We start from the raw sequence: 16757 nt of genomic DNA, 5'->3' as shown, positions 1-16757 counted from the left end.
CACTGGCAGCACCCACAGTTGTGGCTACTCTACACTTGGACTAGCTGTACCAACCCTGCGTAGTCAATGGCACGAGGGAATGCGGAAAGTTCTGTATGTATGCTCATCTAAATCATGACAGTTCTTCACAGAAAATTAATTCATATTCAATACTCTCAAATGTTTCATAGGGTCAACATCGTAAGGAAGAGAAAGAGAAATTCTAAAAATCTGCTGTTGACTTTTAAGTTGACTGGAATTTGGCATTTACATTAAAACAAAAAACAACACAAAGACTAGCAGATGCATTTGGTGTGAAAGCTGTAATTTTTTTTTTTTTTAGTTTTTATTGTTTTACACTGGGTGGACATAAAAGCCTTACTAAATCTTACATTTCTGTGGCCATCTCTGGTGACAAAACTTGCCAATGAAATATTACAGAATCACAGAATTGCAAGGGTTGTAAGGGACCTCAAGAGATTAAGTCCAACCTCCTGCTAAAGCAGCAGGTACCCTACAATAGGTCACACAGGTAGGTGTCCAGATGAGTCTTGAATATCTCCATAGAAGATGACTCCTCAAGCGCTCTGGACAGCTTGTTCCAGTGCTCCATCACCCTTACCGTAAAGAAGTTCTTCCAAATGTTAGTACGGAACTTCCTACGTTCAAGTTTTAGGCCATTACTCCTTGTCCTATCACTACACACCACCAAGAAGAGCCTGGCCTCATCCATTTGCTCCCCCCCCCCCCCCCCTTTAGATATTTATAAATATTGATCAGATCCTCTCTCAGTCTTCTTTTCCCCAGGCTGAACAGACCCAGGTCACTCAGCCTTTCCTTATACAGGAGACACCGCAGGCCCTTTATCATCTTTGTGGCTCTCCGCTGGAATCCTAGGAGATCTGTCTTTTTTGAAATGGGGAGCCCAGAACTGGACACAGCAGTCTAAAAGTGGCCTCACCAGGCAGTGTAGAGAGGGAGAATCACCTCCTTTCACCTGCTGGCCATGCTCTTTTTAATGTACCCTAGATTACCATTGGCTTTTTTGGCCACAAGGGCATACGGCTGGCTCATGGCCAACCTGTTGTCCACAAATATTGTTGTCCATTAATATTGTTTATCATTAGAGATCCATGAATGGATTTTGCTTTGACGGTAAGTATCTATTTTGCTGACAATAGACTGGTGCAGGTGGCCTTATCCTTATGAAATTATCCTATGACGTTCATGTTACCTTATGAAGAAAATGTCTTCAGACATTTCTTAAGATATTTGTTATTGGTATTTAAAAATATCTCAAAAACTGTGTTTATCTGATGTATTAAATGCAAACTTCATATTTATGTCCTTAAGTATCGTATTTAAATATTTGCAGAAGTACTCCATCTGCTTGTAATCTTTATATAAGAACAAATGTGCAGTTCCAACCCTCACAATATTCAGCTCTCACTGTTTCTCACTTGCATGGTCCAGCAATGTATTCACATTTACGGAATATGATTTCCTGAATTGTGGGATAGCAGTGAGTAAACTTGAAGTGATTATCTGTGATTTCTGTTAATTGGAGAAAAGAGAAAAAGCCTCCCAGGGGAGAGACCTAGCCTTTTTTTGAGGTGTTTCTGGAAAATCACACGTTGCAGTATCCTGTAGGAATGAATTGTCAATGTGCTTTTGTTTCATGGTTGCCTGTAACAAAAGAGGAGATGGGCTAGACCTTTACATCCTATGCAATGTTAAGTGTCAAAAAGCTAAGATGGCAAAGAGTACTCAACACAGCACAACCTCTTCTCATTTTCATTCATCCTTATTTCACTGACTTGTAGACATGTAGACCTCTAAGTCTGTAGAGATTGTGTTCAGGAGCCATGGGTAAAGCTTGGAGCAGGTTTTATCAAGGCATTTCATACCAATTTCTAAGTGCTTAGAAATCCTCTGATATTTACCCAGCTTCTGAGACTTTTCTGCATCACTCAGAAGCTCATGTATTTTGATGACTTTCAAGGACACTGTACTAGACCTTTATTCTAACAGTGCAGCTTTCTTTTTTCTTCCGTTATTCCCGTTAAGAGCAGAAGTCTGTCTATAGGATGATATAACTAGGGTAACTATGTCACTGTCCTTTCAGACTCTTCACAAAAAAAAAAAAAATCTGAAGTCATACTAACAAACTTATATTTGAGGACTGAAAATGGGGAAGTCAGCTTTTAGAAAATTGCTTGCCAGCCCTGAAGAAAAGATCTCTTAGCATATGAATTTTCTCAAGATAAAATGAAGAAACTTTCGAAAGTCATCTTCCTTAATGTCTTTGAGGAGAGCTCAAAGGAAACTCAGTTGGGCCAAAAAATGAGTGGAAGCATGCTCTGAATATGATTTCACTTACATGAAAATTTGAAATTGGGGTACTTTAAGTAGATACCTGTAAGGGCCATTGTCATTCTTACCATGGAGAAAATTATTTCGCTGTGGCAATGACAGCTTCTGTATGCAGCTGTTTATATAGCTACACTGGGATACTTTGAGGATGCTTAGCATTTCCGGGGGCAGACTTCACAATTTAAACTTCCTGTTTTACAACTGAAGCAGCTTTTCTGAAGCTTTGTATGAAGAAAGAAGTGACACCTTGAGATATCAGTCAGAATATAAAATGAGCAGGGAAAAAAATGCGTATTTAGCTGCCTTTTCCTCTAGGCTAACTGAGCTGAAGACCTGGGGAAAGATGTGGGAAGAGATTATTCCTCAGTTCACTCCTGATACCTTTCAAGACATCATTGTCAGTGCATGTGATGGAATGTCTTGCATGTCTTTGACCTTCAGACTGATTAGTAGAACAATGCATTGAAATATTCAGCATTGTCAGTATATCACAAAACGCTCCTTACTCAAACCTGGGCTTGTGGAATTAACAGACAACAGGAAGTGTTGACTGGTAGCAAGGTTGTATCACCCTTTACAAGATGTAATTACATTTGTAATTGCCAAACGAAAAGGAATGTATAATAAATATATCTGTTTGAAGGTGAGTGTGGATTTCTGTTACATATAATACAGATCTTTGTGCAGACCAAACAGAGGGAAAGGTTTTTTGTAGTAATATTTATTAAAAATGTTGTATGTTAATGAAATTTTTTCTTTTGATAATTGCGAACAAAACTAGAAAGCAAATTTAAAAATAGTCTTAAATAAGAAAGAGGCTCAGTTTCAGTTGAAAAACTGAAAAAAAGTTCCAGTTGTAAAACAGCGATTAATCATATCTAAAGTCAGATGCATTGTTTTATAACCCATTAATAATCTGTACAGTTCTGTATCTGCAGCAAAGTTGCAGATAAATGGCTTCAGCACTATAAAAATTAGGCACGTCTTTAATGCATGTCTGTAGGCTGTCTTTCCTTTTGGTATCTAGCAATGAACTTCCTAAGAACTTCCTAAGTAAGAACAAGAGATACTTTTTAATCATATTTAGGTATGATACCATTTAAATTCAAATAACTGAAATGTGCTGGTTAAATTATGTTAAATCATTGCAAAGTAATTCATTTAATTTTCTGTGTATGATATACATTTATCTTAGGGTTTTTTTCATGACTGGTTCTTCTTACTTGTTTTCTTCATCCTTTCTAGCTAAAAGTGAAAGTAAATCACTTGTTCAGATTCAGTCTTCTGTCAGGCTGATAATTACTTCTTCCAGCAAATGGAAGGACTTGTCTTATAATTGGTCTAGATGGCTCAGCAAATTATTATTTAGAGAGCTCAGTTGTGCAGGAACAGTGAAGGCAGGTGTTCTATAAGTTATGCCTCTCTATTTTAAGGGTTCATAAATCACTTTCAAGGTACATCAAGAACTTTTCTTTCTTATTTTCTTAGACTTATGATTACAAATATTTTAATGCCCAAGTACTTACCATCAAGAAAAACAGAGGCGTCCCAGCTGCATTAGTACATCATTTCTAGCAAGATCTTCGTAAATGATACCTCATTCAATTAGCACAAACTTAAAGTTGAAGGAGTAATGAAAATTTGTTGTATTTTTGTTTGTTTGGGGGCTTTGGGGGGTCATAACTATTTTATTTGAGTTTGAATTGTCTAAAAGGATTCTTTTTTGTTTGATGAGGTCTAGAACTTTGTTAAATGACTTTACTAACTTCTTTCACTAACTTTCTTGCTAACAGAGATTTTATTAAAGCTGAGATCTTCAGGGTTCCTATACATGAGTTTCATAACCTTCAACTATTTCTATTCTCTGAGGAATCTGAAATACTATTGTTTCATAGGAAAGCCCAGAAGTGTTGAAATAACGATGATTTGTGTTTGGTCTAACTAGAATGTTGATTCTCAAGGGAAATCACAGCTTGTAGTGTATAGTACTTCTTACTGAGACATTCTTGCTCATTTTCTCTCTCTTTTTGTATGTACGTGTGTATATATGAAAGAAAGATAGTCTTCATGGAGATGAACATTTTTTTATACTGACCAAATATATTAAGGTTGTTGGAAGTTTTACAGAGAAACTGCCGCAGTTTATATGCTATTCATTGGTACAAACATTTCATCAGAACATTTTTCAACCACTAGTCTCTCTGAACAGAATTGCCTGAGGCATCTCCTTAAGGAGGCCTGAAAGAAAGGTATGTGGATTGGAAAATGAAGAGAAGGAGAGGTTTAGAGATTCTTCATATGTGAAGGTTAGAAAGGATTGTCCTTTGGAGAGCAAGAAACTGTATCTGGGCTCCAAGAGTGATTGGAAGAGAACAGATTCATGACTTTGTTGATCTTTCTCTGTGGAACATAAGGAGAGGGCAATGCATCTTAAATGCTGTCTTCCAGACGTAATGTGCTGCCAGGAAAAGACTATGCTGAAAGGTGTCATTTACTCTGAGTTTTGTGGTGAAGTATTGTAGCTTTTGTCTTCTGCTAAAATTCTTGCTCAGTTACCCTGGATAAGCTTCTCCCCCATGTTAAAGATTATTTTGTCTTTGCGTTAGCACAAAGATACACAAAAAAAAACAATTTTAAGAACTACAGAAGGCTTTTCCTAAGTAGTCATGCTTCCCTGAGTATCTTCCTAGAAAGATTCACCGTGTCTGAGCGTGAATTCTGCTTAGGTCTGTGGAGGGCTGATGAAGGGTGTCTTGACTTCTGTTTTCACTGAAACATATGTCCCATTATCTATTGAAGGCAGTTACTAATGTTACTTCAAGAGGAATTAAGAGGTAATGGAAGAGCAGCAAGAGAAGCCCTGTGCCTACAGCCTTGTTTGTTGCTTCAAAGAAAGGATTCATAGAAATTCAAACTTCATAAATAGAAATGGATTAGATGGAGCCAGTGAATTTCCAAATTGTCAAGAGAATATTTAGGAAATAAAAAAATAAAAATAAAAAATCGTTGGGACATCTAATCTCTCTCGGGCCTGTTTTCAAGACCTCAGCACTGATCATACGGTTTAGTTTTATTTTCTGATGCAGTAAATTTTTGTGTTTTTATTTTATGTAATGAGTGGATTTTGATAGGACAAGGTGGAATGGTTTTAAGCTCAAGGAGGGAAGGTTTAGATTGGATGTTGGGGAAGTTCTTCACAGAGAGAGTGGTGAGGTGCTGGAACAGGCTGCCCAGAGAGGCTGTGGATGTTCTGTCCTTGGAGGGGTTCAGAACCAGGTTGGATGGGGCACTGGGCAACCTGGTCTAGTACCAGATCTGGAAGTTGGTGGTCCTGCCTGCAGCAGGGGGCTTGGAACTTGATGATCCTTGGGGTCCCTTCCAAGCCAAGCCATTCTATGATTCTGTGATCATAGCTTCATATAGGATACACATGATGCTTTAAAACAAGCCTCTGCACTGGTAGGTTCGGTAAGCTATGTAAGCTTGAGATTACGTGGAAGGAAATGTTTTTTGTTGTGTATTTTTTAACTGTATTCTGGAAGTTATTTTAGGCAATTTTAGTTTTAAAAAAAGTGAAATCAAATGTTCATTGTTAAAAGATTTTAACCCAGTCCAGATGGTGACAGTTTAACTTAGTCACACAAACGGCTCAGTTAACAGTAGGAATATGCACTACTCTGAGTGTAAAAAAATAAAATAAAATAAAAAGATGAGACATTTAGCATATTGCCATATTTATTTTCAGGCAAGAACTTTGTTAGCTTAAAGTTGAAATTGCAGTTTTAGTTGACATATTCTTTATTCAAATTACATGACATAGTCATTAAAGCAATTCGAAAACTGAAATGACCACTGAAAGTTGTGTTTACGTAATGATGTGTGCCAATATATGAAATTCACTTTATATGCTAAGTGAAGGCTTTGAAACTTAACCCGCAATATGTTATTATAGAATTTTAAAAGGTAAAGGTCCAATATTTTACTCAATATTTCAAGGAGAGATTTTGGTATTGCTGCTTATTTCTTGTACTTGGCCTACCTGTGTGATCTTTGCCCTAATGCAGAAGTTTCTTCTTGTTATTCCTTATGTCTAGTTTCTACAGATGTTCTAAGAACCATATATTAGATGGGCAGCAGCTTCTTTAAAGTTGCATTACTTGCTGCCGCATATAGCTATGGCACATCAGTTCTAGTAGTATTTATTTAAAAGGAAACACATTTTGATTAGTTAGAAAGTTCAGACATCACTAAATGCATTGTATCTGAAAAATAGTATCTCACTTTCTTTGGACTTCCAGCTTTTCTGCTGCAACATTCACTTAGGCTTAGGGCTGGGAGGTCAGTGGAAGAGATCTGGTAATTAAGGGCTGAGGGGAATCCCAGAAAGTATACATACTATATGTAGATAGTAAGCTTGGTAAGTGTTAGCCAAATTCAGCCTGCAAAAAGGCTGTTTGATAAAGAGAGGGAGAAGTCAGAAGGGGAGTTCAGAGATGATTCAGTGCTGTGAAGCATCAAGACTTTTAAGACAATTAATGTAGACAGTTATTCTTGAATGTTGCAGTGAAGGTAGCAGTAGTTCTGATGTGACTGACAGTGTTGCCTCCTTGAAAGCAGAGCTGTGACCATTGCCTTAGTTCTTACAAAGAATTTTTTTTCTTGCATAACTAAGACAGTTTCTAGAATTCATTTTGTTGAGCCATGCAGAATTCTGCTCTCTGCACTTGGTAGTCAGTAACTAGTTCAGTGGACTGTGAATTGGAGATCTATTAATTTTAATGTGGTTGGTAGCATGACTGATCACAGCAAAGCTATGCTGACTCAAATACTGTTCATCCTGACCACCTCTACAAAGAATTATATTTTAAAATGTAGGCATTAGTGACAGAAAATTAGGATTTAGTGCTGTGTGACTTGGGACAGTAACTCAGTAAAGTATCTAAGCAAGATGCTTATTTTTGAGACTGTTTGAATCTATTCTTATCTGCAAAATGGCTTATGTGTTTTAGATTTTGTGGAAGTTGCTTCATTTGAATTTGTGTGCATGTCCTTTATTGAATAGAATTTTATTTCTTATAGAAAGCTAAAAAGGGGGAACTGGAAGGGATACTGAGGGGGAAATGGGAGTGAAGAGCTCTGAAAAAAGACTGAAATGAAAAGCAAAAATCACTGAACTTTGAAAGACTACACAAGCGTCAAAATTCAGGCCTTGATTAGTGAAGAAAAGAAATGAAATTGGGGGGGCATAAGGGTGTGGAAGAAAAGTAAGGATGACTGAAGAAAAGACACGGGAAGGAAGAAGGGATATCCATACTGAGGCAGCTGGGGATGCTCTGTGATTGATGTTCCAGGAGTTGCTTGGTGATGTATTTAAATACATATTTATGGTTATAAGACGTAGCCAGCTAGACTTGGCTTCTTGTGATTGTTATCTAACCTGGTCAAACTTTTCTCCAGAATCAGATTTTTAAAAAGTAAGGAAAGTAGATTTTTATTTATGTCAAGACCAATTGCGGAAAGTGGTGATTAGGTTGTACAGTACTATGTAGATGTTTGGTGGTCTGCATTGACCTCTGATGTTCAAATAAGGACTTGTTTTTACCTGTAAAGGAAGGAGAGTTTCAATGATAACAGTAAATTTTTGGTACCAGTCATTCTTACAATATCTGTTAAAATTTCCTTGGAGAGTTAATTAATATTAATCATGATAATAGCAGAAATCATTTTGATGTGCATCTCTGTGTTGTTACAGTACTGGATACCAGTGTATTTACTATTCACCTGAAAACACAGCCAAGGCAAAAGAAGTTCTCAGCAACATCAATCATCTACAACCTCTCATATCAAGCCATGCCGACCTTCTGCTTAATTCTGCAAGCCAGCGTTCTCCGGACAGCTTGAAGAACTCTTTAAAGATGCTTTCAGAAAAAGTAAGATTCAAATCTTTGCTGCAATGGAAAATGAAATAACCAAGTCTGTAGCTGCTGGGGCTTTTTTTCTGGCATAAATAGTCTTTCATAGCATCAATAAATGTTATATAAACTTTGTTAAAATAAGCTTCAAAATGTTGCCATCAAAAAAAAAAGAAAAAAAAGGAAAAAAAATATATTATTTTGCATTTCCATAGGTGTTCCATGTAGAAAATTAGTGAGATTTATAAGAGGTGGCATTATTTGAAAATATAATGAATTTAATTTTGTGTGTCTTTGTTATTCTCTAGTGGCCACATACTAGGGTTTATCAAAAATAGATAGCTGTAAATAATGTGGGATGATAAACTGTAATTTTATTTCTCTTTCTGTGATACTTCAGCTGACTATGGGAGGTAGTTCAAGCTAGTGCACAAAGTTGAGAATAATAGCATGACCAGAAATGACAATGCAGTTTGGAAGAATGAGTTGGAACTAGACGGTCTCAAACTTTAATCCTCTTTCTCCTATTATTTTCTTCTGTAGCTATGGGCACTTCCTCATCTTAGGTTCTTTAGCTCTAAATTAATGAAGATAATATTTTCCACCTGTCTCACAGAGGGATTTGGGGGATTAGCTCAAGTCTGCAAAGTACTTTCAAACATATGTTACTCTACAAAAAAAAAAAAAAAAAAAAAAAAAGTGCTGTAGCTATAACGGAAGGGCTTTAAAAAAGTTTCCTGTTGCTTCATGGGCCCTACCTTCTGTAATGTGATCTCAATATGGCTTAATAGCAAGACCAATAATCATTTCAATGTATCTTCAGCTATTGGGAAGTGGCAACCCCTGTGGTCTGTTGAGCTGTTATCCCAGCAGTACGTTGCTCAGTGTGAGAGTTTCAAATCCCAATATTGAGCTCAGCCACATACTGTGATGGCATTGCACTGGAGCCACAGGGGTGACAAGTGCAGCGCTTGGTTATAGACGTGTAAATCCACAGTAACTTTAGGAACAGCGGAGTTGCTGCAAATGTCAGGGATGCAGAGGAAAGTAGAATTCGGCCTGAAAATTTCCTTTCGTTTTGTCACACCTTTTTGTGTACCTTTTACATGTAAGAAAGAAATTTTCTATTACTTAAATAGATGCCAATTTACAAGTTAAGCAGCTGTTTCAAGAAGTTGGGAAAAAAATATTTGCCTGGTAATTACATTTCTCAAATAATTCCACTGCTGCACAATTTCTTTTATTGGGCTTATTTTCTAATATTTCTAGCTTGGTTTTACTTCTCTGTACATGATTTGGAATTTACTGTACAGTTTTTTCTGAGACTAAACTTTTATCAACTCTTTCTGTTAATTGATTTAAAAAACCATTAGCTGTTGACAAGTGTATCAGCATTTGCAGCTTGCAGAAGGCTTGATAAATTCATTTTACAGCTATGCCTATCTTTATTTACAGAAATACTCTTTAGTCAAGTATCTAAAAGAACTTGCAAAGTTTGCATTTCTTTGCATATACTTGTTTTGTGGGTTCATAAAATTCAATAAATAGTGATGTTCTGCAAATTTAGCTGTATTTAACTGTAAGAAAACGTAGTTTAATGTTGATAGTTGTTAAACTAATGGAAACTTTGAATGGAATTTAATTATGGTAGAATCTTAGTTTCTATAGGAAAAAAACAGAGTTTCACTTCCACTTTTCTAAAACACATTCTTCCCTATAAAATATTTACATTGAAATTAAATTACTTTTCTGAGTTACCTAATATGTATTGCAGTCATAGTGGGCACTCCTGACTTAAAATTGTCCAATGCTTACAACTTTTGAAACTCAAAGCTTTTTTTTTTTGAATTTACCGTTCCTGATGTGGAAACCTGGTATGATCTCAAGCAGACCTTGAGGGGGAAGAGAGATACAAGACCTCAGCAAAACCATGGTCTTGTCATTTCTAATGACAGACAAGTGGTTTGGGCTATTTTGACAGGAACTGTAGAATAACCATGAAAAGTAGCTAACTTACCGTGTGAGAAAAGACAATTCTGCAATTCTAACTCTGCCTCATTTGTATAGAAGCTTGACACGGTTAGGTAGCAATAGTACCCAAAGACTGTGTATTCTCTAAGCATGCACCGTTCGGAGGCTGGAAATGCATAAAAACAAAATTATCTTATAGTTCAATTCAAGACCACCATGAAGGTGGTTGCACCTGAAGGGCTGCAAATAAGAAAATCACCTGTATTTAAGTAGCCTTTCCCTCAGGTACTAAATTAGTGAAGAGGCAAAATGGGTCTGATAAAATTGCCTAAGAGTTAAATGGTATTGATCATTTCTAATCACTGAAGAATCTCAAATGAAGCCTAGAAGAAGTCCTGATGCTAACTTAAAAAAAAAATCATGACTTGATGTTATAAGGTTTTTATTTTAAAGCCTTTTGAGTTTTAGTTGCAGCAAATTTTCAGGCTTTCTCTGCTTAGCCATTAAGGATCAAAGGCTGAGAGACTTCATCCTAGAGAAGAGAAGGCTGAGAGGGGATCTCAAAACTGTTTATCTAAAATGCAGAAGTCAAGTGGATGGAGATGGACTCTTTTCAGTGGCATGCAACAATAGAAGAAGGGAAATGGGTAGAAACTGAAACACAGGAAGTTCCATACTAACACAAGGAAGACCTTCTTAACTGTCAGAGTGATGGAACACTCAAACAAGCTGCCTGGAAAGATTGTGGGAGTCTCCTTCTTTGGAGATATTCAGGACATGTATGGATACCTTCCTGTGCAACCTACTGTAGGGAACCTGCTTTTGCAGAGGGGTAGGGCTTGATGATTTCTAAAGGTTCTCTCCATCCCCTATGATTCTGTGATCAAGAGCAGTTTTTTTCTGAGAACAGCAGAAGAGCAGAAACTTCTCGTGCAGGTGTCCAACCTCAACAGCTGACACTTTAATTACATAAAACATTATCTCTTCTGTAGAGCATTGTGGTCTAAATGTTGGTCAGCTTATGAGTAGTATACAGGCAGGAAACCATGGAAAAAGAAAAGTTGAGTTTGAGTAAAGGCACATAAAAGAACACTGCGAAGGAGTGCAGAAACTGAGAGATTTCCCGAAGACAGAGACTAACAATTAGAACTTAGTGCAGGGGGGTTGTTGTCATAGAAACATAGAATAGTTTGGGCTGGAAGGGATCTCCACGATCATCTAGTTCCAACATCCCTGTTATAGACAGGTACACCTCCCACTAGACCAGGTTGCTCAGAGCCCCATCCAGCCTAGCTTTGAATGCATCCACAACCTCACTGGGCAACCTGTTCCCGTGTCTCACCACCGTCACAGTAAAGAATTTCTTCCTAATAACTCATTTAAATCTACCCTCTTCCAGTTTAAAACCATTTCTGCTCATCCTGTTGCTACCTGACCTTCTAAAAAGTCCCTCCCCAGCTTTCCTGTAGGTCCCTTTCAGGTACTAGGAGGCTGCTATAAGGTCCCTCCAGTGCCTTCTCTTCTCCAGGCTGAAGAGCTCCAACTCTCTCAGCCTGTCCCTATAGGGGAGGTGCTCAAGCCTCTGACCATCTTCGTGGCCCTCCTCTGGATCTGCTCCAGCAGCTTCATATCCTTCTTGTGTTGGGGACTCCAGAACTGGATGCAGTTCTGCAGGTGGTGTCTCACAAGAGCCGAGTATAGAGAGACAAAATCACCTCCCTCGACCTGCTGGCCATGCTTCTCTTGATGCAACCCAGGATCCAGTTGGCTTTCTGGGTTGCAAGCACGCATTGCTGGCTCATGTTGAGTGTTTGGTCAACCGACACCTCCAAATCCTTCTCCTGTCCTTTTCCTTGTTTTGTTTTCTTTTTGGTTTGTGGTTTTTTTTGTTTTGTTTTTTTTTTTTTGTCTCTCTCTTCGAGAATTTGCGTAAGAAGTATGAAAGAACTGAAAGAAGCTTAGCCAGGCAACCTTTATTTCTATTATTTCCTAGCTTTGTGTGACTGCTTGTTTAGGCTGGTCACTTTAACTTTACAGGCATATACTTTCTGTATGCCTGTTTAGTTAAGAATGTGTGTGCAAAGGAAGTTCAGTGTCTGAATCTGTACATGACAGTCCAGTAAACAGGAAATCAATTAAATCCCACTGATAGGATAAATGAATTCAAAAAATTACAGTGTGAAAGGAATGAGAAACAGTATTTCATCCTCACCTGTGAACCAGAGCCCCTGACTGGAGATAGGAGCTACAGTATCCTGGGTGGGCTGTGGTGCATTGGCAGGGTGCATGCTGTCCCGTCTCTGACAGATTAACTCTGATGTCTATTGCTGAAGTAACCAAAATTGACTTTCCCCAGCTGTCTCTCTGCGTTGCTAGTGATTGCTGCCACATAATGAAAAGGAATGCATGCTTGTGCCTCACCCTCTCTGGCTCAATTGGTTGCATCAGCTGATGATGTGAATGGGCCAGCACCTTTCGGAGGAATAGTGGAGACAGGGCTGTGTGTGTATGACAGCAGGAGGTGGCTGTGCATGGCAAACACTGAGTGTGGAGGACCAGAGCTCTTCAAAAGGCAATTCTTGAAGGTTGTTAGCCTAAACTAAAAGTAAAAGTTGAGAGTCACAATCTTATACCAAGATTAAAAAAAGAAAAAAAATAGTTGACCAAGAGCGCACCCAATTGCTTATAGGGATAAGATCTGTTTAATGCTTTTCTGCATGCCTGCATGCCTTCATTGTACTGAAGATATGTAAAAACTCATGAAGTGAGGATTTTCCATACTTGCTGACGCAAGTCTAATTCTAGAGACATGGCATGTTGTAATAAACATGATCTACAATCCTCTCTTAATTTGTAAAACCTTTTTATTATGAGGTCTCCAAAAGCCTTTTGCACTGTGGTACAGCAGAACTAGTGAAATGTAACTTGTATTCACATCCCCATATTAATCTGACTGAGTTATCCCACTTGTATTGCAACTTGATTGTAACTTGAGGATGACTTTGAAAATAACAGTTGAGTGGTTTATGCTGTTACGTAGAGACAGAGGCTGGAGATGCTGAAGAGCATATGCAGAAAGGAGGGGCATTATTTTTACTTTTCTTGTTGTGGCAGAAGGAAATAATGCAGGGAGATTGGAAATTTTTAAAAATAAGATAACCTTCAAGCTGTCACAGTCAGAAAGGAGAACTTAAAAAGTAACATCTTCAGAGAGTCTGGAAAAATTACTTCAAGGATTCCTTCCTTCCTTCAGAAATCTGGACTGATACCCATAGGTATCAGAGCTTGTACATGGAAACACTGTTTTTGCAGGTACTTGAGTTTCAACAGTATAGAGTGGAGTGTTTTTATTTAAGGAGATCCCAGTATTTGGTGATCAGGTTTTATCTGACATCTGTAAATGATTGAGAAGTGGTTGGATACTCTCAGAACTGGTCTTTGTAGAGGCTTGTCACTGCAGGCAAAATTTGAAGCTCAAATAAAACAGGACTATATGAAAAGGTGATAATCTCTGATATAGATACTTTACTTTTGTGTTAATTCTTAGAGCGATAAGATTGTAGAATGTGAAGTCCTAAAAACTCTTGAATTTTTCCTTTTTGCTGTTTTATGTTGCTTTCTGCTTCTTGAGCCAACCTGAAACACAAACATTCCTATCTAAGCATAATTCAGTGTTGTAATAGCTTTACTTCTCTGTTGGGTTCTTTGTCCTAACTTTGTATTCATTTTTGTTTTGTTTATCTCTAGACAGAGTTGTTTGTGCATGCATTTAAGGATCAGCTGGTCAGAAGTGCCCTTTTAGCACTATATACAGCCCGACCTGGCTGTGTCCTCAAGAAACCAGCCGTGCCTAGAAACAGTGCAGAAGAGGGGGATGACCTAAAGCATCAGGATCATCCATCCCAGGTTAAAAGACAGGATTCTATACCCCATCATTCTGAGTACGATGAGGAAGAGTGGGTAAGTAATTGGAATACTTTTGGTTGGTATTGAATCCCAAAACCTAAAAATGAGTGTATAGGAAGCCCTATTATCTTTGTCACACTTGGTTGGGAAAGGAACTAGTTCAAAACCATTAAATAATATTTTTCAAGTGTATTTTGAGTTACTAGAATTTAAAAATTATATACTTCGATAAAAGACTTCGAAAGACTTTCCTAACTACAGTGTGCTTCAGTGCAGCAGCTTAGAGGAGCATATAATAGTGAGGATGATGAATATCTTCTTGTCTAACCAGGACAATAAGTGTTATTTACTCTTACTTGAGTTCTTTTTCTTGATTAGGCAGATTTAAGGAGGTTGAAAAGACATACGCTGATGTCAGGATTTTTTTTTTGGCCAAGACTGAACATAAATAGTTTAAACATGCATGAGTTAAGTCCTAGCAAAACAGAGCTGTTTTCCCATACACTCTGTTCCTAGAAGATATCTAAGACCGCATAAAACAAATCAAACATAGGTTTTAGATTTTAACATTCTTGGTATGTCTTTCAAAGATATGTATAAATTGTGGCCGAGACTTTGTCAGTTAAATATTTTCATAGATGTGTTCACAAAGGATCTGTTTCTTTGTTATATATACCCTGAACTCAAGTTATTTTCATTCGGTTCATGTTCGTACTGTACTCAGTTTATCACTGTATTCTCATAAATATAAAGGATTCAGACATATTAATCTGTGTTGTAAATACTTAATGACTGTGAGCTTTAGTACCTACACCAGAACGGTAATTTTTATCCATGCCATAAATAAGAGAAGAAGAATATGACTTGAAGAGAGAAGACAATTATCTCCATGCTCATACATTAGGAAGTCATGAGAGTTAAACAATAAAGAACTCATTCTTTTATTTGTCTACTGGCTTTAGAACACTGAATTCATTTTTCATGCTTTTTTTTCTATAATCTGGCTGCTAGAATGGTCTCTCTTTACTTGAAATTTAAACCAAACTGTTTGATTGCAGCTGCAGAGGCATTCAGTAAAGTAACTATCACAATAGATTTGACAAAAGGGAGAGTGAAAATTCTTGTGCAGATTGTATTTTAATGTACTAATTCCACTGTTGCAGAGAAGCTAGCTGTACTATATTTTATTATTGATTTTTTTAATTGATATATTTCTGCCAGATATTTGCACGTAATTACAAAAACACAGAAATACGTTAGTTTACAGTGTTGGAATTTTTTTCTTGCTGAATTAGTAAAATTACCTGCTTGGTTAAATTTAAGTACTTCCCTAGATATTTTCTGAGTTAATAAACTGAGTCTGAGTCAATATCAAACTTGAGACTTTATAAATCGTAGAGAAATTTTGTCTTCTTTCTAAATTTGAAGATTAGCCATTAGGCTTCCATTGATTTTCATTTTTTTATTAAAAGGCAGGCAATGAATAATGTGAGTTTTAATGCTCAAGCTGGCATTATTGTGTTGGAAATGGTAAGAATAATCACATACAAAATTTGAAAAAATACTTAATCTACTCTGAAAGCCAACTACAAAAGAAGAAAAAAATTATTTGTATGCAGGGTACCACATTCTCCTTTGTTGCTTTTTCTCCCCATTATTATCATGAGTTTTTTTTGTAACTCAGATTTCTATTTTACAGTTGCCCAAAATCTAAATCAGTCATGTCCAGCAACTCTTTGAACTGACCCTGTTCCATCTACTTTCAAAGACTGTGTTATCCTACAAACATCACAAAAGTGGATTCAAGGCGCAATATTGAAACAACTTGTCAAAATCCCCTCCTTTCCCGGCATCCAAATTTAGCTTGAGGAATAGCTCCCTGTTTCTTAACTGTGCACAGTGCCCTTTCATTTTGTGAGCAGTGTTTCTCAGAAAGCCTTCCTCTTCTCCATAGCAATGCTGTGCTGTACCTGTGCTTTGATATCAAGTTCAGATATCGATCCCAGTGTAGCTGACAGCAGCATGGATTGAGCTGTTTATATCGGTGTGCTGTATGTAGGCAGTAGTACAGCAATGCTGTTGAAGGAAAAATATTTAACTTGGGAGTATTAGATTGCCTCTGGATAGATATTCTCCTCTTCTCTTGCCAGCTGCTTCTACTATCCTAGAACCTCCCTGCAGGAGGGAACAGAGCATGTTGTCATGCATTATACAAGAAAAGGTAGGCACGTTGCCCCCTGGAGCTCTTTCTGCTCTACGTTTCTGACTGACTACTTAACATAATTGGAGTTGCAAAGACCATAAAATGTCATTTCCAGTAAGTTATTTACAAATATTGGCATGGTGTTCAGACATTGTTCTGAAGTATTGACCCATGTATGATACTTTCCATTCCAAAGCACTGTCATATCACAACAGGATTTGAATCATAGAATCATATCATAGAATCATAGAATCATAGAATGGCTTGGGTTGAAAAGGACCTCAAGGATCATCGAGTCTCAACCCCCCTGCCAAGTGCAGGGTCGCCAACCACTAGACCAGGCTGCCCAGAGCCACATCCAGTCTGGCCTTGAATGCCTCCAGGGACGGGGCATCCACAACCTCCCTGGGCAA

The 16757-nt window shown here is 37.5% G+C and overlaps 1 protein-coding gene across 7 annotated transcripts in view; it reads left to right on the top strand.

The window, feature by feature from the left end:
• The window catches only part of INPP4B (inositol polyphosphate-4-phosphatase type II B), a gene marked incomplete at its 5' end in the record, with an annotated part of 191005 nt that overhangs the window by 108920 nt on the left and 65328 nt on the right, over positions 1-16757 (top strand). For all 7 annotated transcript variants that reach the window (XM_021394498.1, XM_021394499.1, XM_021394495.1 and 4 more), the window contains 2 exon segments: positions 8105-8282; positions 13983-14195. In XM_021394498.1, the coding sequence (XP_021250173.1) occupies positions 8105-8282; positions 13983-14195 (391 nt within the window).

The sequence above is a fragment of the Numida meleagris genome, chromosome 4, assembly GCF_002078875.1.
Source record: "Numida meleagris isolate 19003 breed g44 Domestic line chromosome 4, NumMel1.0, whole genome shotgun sequence".
In the NCBI taxonomy this organism is placed as follows: domain Eukaryota; kingdom Metazoa; phylum Chordata; class Aves; order Galliformes; family Numididae; genus Numida; species Numida meleagris.
Note: the sequence above shows the minus strand (reverse complement) of the source record. Positions and strands in the feature narration are given on the sequence as shown.